Consider the following 6,033-nt stretch of genomic DNA (forward strand, 5'->3'; position numbering starts at 1 on the left):
TCTATAACACGTGAAATGATAATCCACTGTAGTGACTAATGAAACACTTGCACGCAAATCAAGTAAAAGTGGGGGAATATGCTGTTGGTCTCCCTCTCTCTTCCACCACAATGGATCAAAATGTTTGTTGCTTTTCACATGATATTTCCGTAAAATATGTGATGAGTAGTTGAGTACACATGACATTTTCATAAAACCGTTTTTTATATCGTGTCCATAATTCTACGCACTAAATTCTACTCCAGTTGTCCCGGGCTCCCAGCAGATTTTTTCGTAATTTTTAATATGTATTTTGAGACTTTTATAATATAATATTTTTATAAAAATTTATTTCATAAATAAAAGTTTGACGTTTAAATTTTTATTAAAAAATAAATTTAAAAATATTGAAATATACTCCATCCGTCCCAATGAATTATATACATTGGGATTGGACACAGAGATCAACAAAAAGTGTAAGAAATGAGTAAAGTTAAATAGAAAGTGGGTAAAGTGGTGGGACCCATATATTTTTTAATAATAGATTTGAGATGGTGGAGTAAAGTAGTAGGTGTAATTATAGTGTTTTTATTATTATAAAATGGAGAGAGTGGGAGAATATAGTGGGTGTATTAGTGTTTTATATTTTAAAAAAGTTGCTATTTTAGAAATGTATGGAGTTTATAGGACTTTCCAAAAAGGAAACTGTATAAAATTGATTGGGACGGAGGGAGTACTTTATAAGAGATTCAAAACACGTGCAAACACGGTAAACAACCTACTGGAATGGAGGAAGGAACTCATTTAACTCATCTAAAATAATGATGGATCCTCTAAATATACGAACACATTAATCAAAATAAATTAAATATATAGAATATTCATAAGAAACACAGACTCCACAAACCCTTCCTAAAATAGCATGGAAATCATCACGTCTCCCTTCGGGGGTCTGATAATATTTTTTGGTAAATAAATTTGGATAATTTAGATACGAATTAGTCCATAAATATTCTTTACATAAAAGCTCTAAAAAGATAAGTTTATTGGTAATTAGTGGAATCAATATTCAGCTGTGCACTTGTGCAGTGGCGGATCTGACTATAAAATTAAGGGGGGTCATTTTTTTTTAAAAAAAAATTAAGAGGGGTCACAAAAAATTTAAGGGGGGTCAATTTCAATTTTACAACCTAAAAATATGTATAATATTAAAAAAATTAAAATTTAAGGGGGGTCAGTTGCCCCCCTTGCCCCTTCTAAGATCCGCCTCTGCACTTGTGAGCAGTTTAAAAGCATCCCACTTCTGTGTTATTGACTGGATTGATCTTCCAATCACGAGTGATGGTTATAGATCTTGAAATCAAGCATGAGATTTAAAGAGAGCCCACATCTATTGCTAAAAAACATAGAAGAACATCTCTGATGAGCATCGACCAACATAAAATTTATCCGGATGGCATCTGTATGATATTTGGATGGCATTTTAAAAATTATACGAGAATTTGATAACTCCGACTCTTTTATCTTTCTAGCAAAAAATATAATAAAATATGTTTCATTAATTATATTTATCGTATCAATGAAATACACAAGTGCAATTTTCTATTAACATAATTATGGATATTCTATTAATATATAATACTCGCCTTCTTGACTAAAAATTAAAAAATCTGATCCAATTTATCATGCATAATATTTTTTTGCCAAGTTATAAACAACCATTACACATTATATTGAGATGTTCCAAAGATACTAAAAACATGGAAAATAAAAAAAATATTTAAATATTATAAATCAAACTGATAACATTGTGTGGAGCCGGGTGTAAAATTATACTCCCTCCTCTCAATTATCTACATCCTCGCATGAATTCTCTCGTAAAATATAATTTCATACATTTTTTTAATTTTTTTCTTCTAAAGAAAAATTTAATATCTAAATATTTATAAAAAATATTTAAAAAAATTATGAAACTGTATTTTATATACATTTTAGATGCTTAACGAAAAAAATGTAAAAAAATAAGGTAGACAGAGTACAAGAGTGGCCAAATGTAGTGTGAAGTTCCCTGAAATGTGCACAGTTCGCTAGCACTAACACAGTGTTCCTTATCTCACAACAAAATAATCACAAGTCACTCCCATTTTACCTTCCTTTTCTTTAAAGAAAACGGAGCTAATCCACCAAAAAGATAAAGGTAAAAAGCAGCTTGAAGAATGATAGGTAGGTAACATAATAGCTTCCATCAGCCCATAATGAATCCTTGTCTTATGCACTCAACATCAATCTCACTCTTTCCTCTTTTCCCACTCTACCCTCATATTCTTGCACCCCCAGCTTTACCTCATTTCTCATTTCTGTGTCAGTGTTTGTGTCTGTGTCTCAGTTTGTGTACTTTGTGAGTGTATGTTTCTGTGTGTGTTTTTTCACACCAGTCCTTGTAGTAGTCTAGACAAATCTTGATTGTGATGGAATCTCAGAAGCTGCATTCATGTTTCATCATCTTTGTCATCATTTTCAGGTATTTCACTCTATTTTGTCTAGTGAATAAATTTAACAATTTCTTGAATACTTAATGTGCTCAGTGATTTCATATTTTCTGATGGTGAGTCTCCCTATTGCTCTAGTTTAAGTCTTAAAGACTGCACAGCTTGGAATCCCTTCAAAATCTTCAAAAAACACAAAACCAGGCAGCCCTTGCCTGTCCAATCCATCTTCAAGCTTCCTTCTCCGCCTCCTCCCTGGCCTTCTGGTAATTTCCGTCTCACTCGTTTCTATACGGGTCTTTTTCACTGCTCGGCACACTCACTTCAATGCTACTATAAAGTATAGTTCTATAACTTATTTTCATAATATTATACTCCCTCCGTCCCCCTCAATTGTTTACATTGGAGGGGGACACAGAGACCAAGACAATGTATGAAAAATGAGTAAAGTTAGATGAAAAGTGGGTAAAGTGGTGGGACCTATAATAATAGATTTGAGATAGTGGAGGAAAGTAGTGGCTGTAATAGTAGTTTTTATTGTTAAATATGAGATAGTGGGGGAAGATAGTGGGTGTAATGATGAGAAAAACTTACTATTTATAGTAACGTAAAGAAATGAGAGGGACATCCCAAAATAGTAACTGTAAATAAATGAGAGGGACAGAGGGAGTAGAACTTTATTATAGAATTTTATAGAACTATACTTTACGGGAGCATTAAAGTATGTCTTGCTTGTCCCCGTCCATCAATGGGTACAATTTAGGGGGACGGTGGGAATATTATTTAGTCATTTCATTGTTATGACGCCCAAACAAGAGCGTTTCTAGAGTTAGGACAATGCCAAAGGACTCATATGATTTGTTGTGTACAATTTATATAGGTCAAGGTTTTGCCAATGGAACTATTGATCTAGGAGGACTCCTGGTGTCTCAGATATCGTCTTTTAGTAAAGTCTGGGCCGCGCTTGAGGGCGGACCAGATAATCGTGGTGCTACATTTTATGAACCATCTTTGATTCCAGAAGGGTTTTTTATGCTTGGGAGCTATAGTCAGCCAAACAACCGACCTCTTTTTGGATGGGTTTTAGTCGCTAAAGATGTGACAAACAATGCATCACAAGGGGCTTTAGCTTTACCGACTAATTACACTCTTGTTTGGAGTAGTGAGTCGCGAGACATTAAGCAAGATGGAGTTGGCTACATTTGGTTGCCTACACCGCCACAAGGTTATAATCCTATTGGCCATGTTGTTACCAATTCATCCGAGAGGCCTCCCCTTGACATGATCCGTTGTGTGCGATCTGATCTTACTGCATTGATTGAAATTGAGGGCTTGATTTGGCGACCAGATAATGGATTGAATGTATATACTTCAAGGCCAGCAGCCAGAGGAAGCAACGACTCGAGTGTCCCAGCTGGAACATTTGTGGTACAAACTGATGGAGTTGCGTTATCTTTATCTTGTTTAAAGAATGTCAGGAATAGTTTATCAGCTATGCCAAATGTGAGCCAAATTCAAGAATTGGTTAGAGCTTATTCTCCGATGCTGTACTTTCATCCTGACGAACAGTTTCTGCCCTCTTCAGTGAGCTGGTTTTTTCAAAATGGGGCATTATTGTATACTAAAGGCAACGAATCTAATCCGGTTGCTATTGATCCTACGGGCTCTAATCTCCCCCTAAATGGAACAGACGATGGCGCATATTGGCTAGACCTTCCCATCAATCAAACAATCCGCGACAGCCTTAAGAAAGGTAATTTGCAAAATGCTGAGGCATATCTACATGTTAAACCTAGGCTTGGTGCCACATTTACTGACATAGTAGTTTGGATATTTTATCCGTTTAATGGAGCCGCAAAGGCTAAAGTCGAGGTTTTTCATAACGTCCGCTTGGGGAAAATTGGAGAACATGTTGGTGATTGGGAACATGTGACATTGCGGATCAGCAATTTTGATGGGGAGTTAAAAACTGTCTATTTTTCGCAACATAATAGCGGAACTTGGGTGAGTTCCTCAGACCTTGAGTTTGGAAATGGTAGCAAGCCTATTGTTTATGTGTCATTGCACGGCCACGCTGCATTTCCGCACCCCGGCCTTGTCCTGGAAGGGACTGATGAAGTTGGGATACGAAATGATATGGCGAAAGGTGACAGTGTAATGGATGCCGGGGCAACGTTTTCTGTAGTTAACGCGGAGTACTTAGGTACATCAACCATTGTTGAACCATCATGGCTAAATTATGCTGGACAATGGGGACCAAATGTTACTTATGATATTGATACAGAGCTGACTAGTGTTATGGAGTTGTTGCCAGGAGACTTGGAAAGTGAATTCAAGAAGATTTTGAAAGATATCCCTCATGAGGTATTAGGTGAAGAAGGGCCTGTTGGTCCCAAAATGAAAGATAATTGGAATGGTGATGAAAGGGTTTGACAAGTTTCTTGCTTTTAAGTGCTTCATGCATATTAGTTCAACTAATTTGTTGCTTTAGCCATTGACAAAACTGAGATTAGCAATAATCTCAAGTAATGTAGAGATCTTTTATTAGAAAAACATGTCCACTGTAAAAATTGGTTAGAAACTTGATCAATTTTCTTTAAATAGACTGGCAACCAATTCCTAATTGGGTTAATTATCAAACTCATCACTCAAGTCGACAAAAGATATCAATTTCGTCACTGAACTCCATGGGGTCTCAAGTGGCTCATTAAACTCGCTTAGTGGTATCAAACTCATCACTGTCGTTAACTTTTAAGTTAAAACTAACGGAAATATGGACGGAATAACAGATGGCAGAAGAGTTTGACAGCTGGCAGGCCACATGTGACTAGTTTAGTTTGAAGTTTGTATCTGGAAATAAGGAAACAATGTTATACCTTTTCTATCACAGTATGCAATCTTTTTATTACATTAATTTTAGGATATAATTATCTAAATAAATTCATGAAAATAAATTTTAAGATATAATTAGCTAAACATCCAAGATCAACTTTTAATAATTTATAAATAATAATGAAATGTAATCTGTTTTAATAATTATACTCTAATAAAAAACATAAAAGTTAATCTTGGATGTTTAGTTAATTATATTTTAAAATTTAGTTCCACACATTTATTTAGATGATTATATTATTTATATCCTAAATTAATGTAATAAAAAAATTACATACTGTGGGTGAAAAGGATAACGTTGTTTATTTATTTCCAAATACAAACTTCTAACTAAATTAGTCACATGTGGCCTGCCAGCTATCAAACCCTTTTGTCATCTGTCATTCCGTCTATACTTCTATTAATTTTAATCTAAAAGTTAACGGTAGTGATGAGTTTGATACCACTAAGCGAGTTTAATGAGCTACTTGAGACCCGATCAATGATGAAGTTGATATCTTTTGTCGACTTCAGTTATGAGTTTGATAATTAACCCATTCCTAATTATGTTTCCTAACCAACTTGCATTCCAGAAGCGGGTGACGGCAAAAATGAATTCAACCTTTTTAAAACCCGGAATAAAAACCAACATGGAAACCTAAAAGTTACCCTATCCTTCGGGCCAAAAGAATTGTAA

General features: G+C 35.0%; 1 protein-coding gene across 1 annotated transcript; it reads left to right on the forward strand.

Moving 5' to 3' along the window:
- Positions 1-2,102: 2,102 nt before the first annotated feature.
- On the forward strand, positions 2,103-5,090 carry LOC108216468 (hypothetical protein At1g04090). Its single transcript, XM_017389233.2, has 3 exons — positions 2,103-2,500; positions 2,607-2,731; positions 3,346-5,090. Exons 1-3 carry the CDS (start codon positions 2,448-2,450, stop codon positions 4,896-4,898), a joined length of 1,731 nt encoding a protein of 576 aa, XP_017244722.1. The 5' UTR covers positions 2,103-2,447; the 3' UTR covers positions 4,899-5,090.
- The last annotated feature ends 943 nt before the right edge of the window (positions 5,091-6,033 follow it).

This window comes from Daucus carota, chromosome 4 (genome assembly GCF_001625215.2).
Source record: "Daucus carota subsp. sativus chromosome 4, DH1 v3.0, whole genome shotgun sequence".
Classification (NCBI taxonomy): Eukaryota; Viridiplantae; Streptophyta; class Magnoliopsida; order Apiales; family Apiaceae; genus Daucus; species Daucus carota.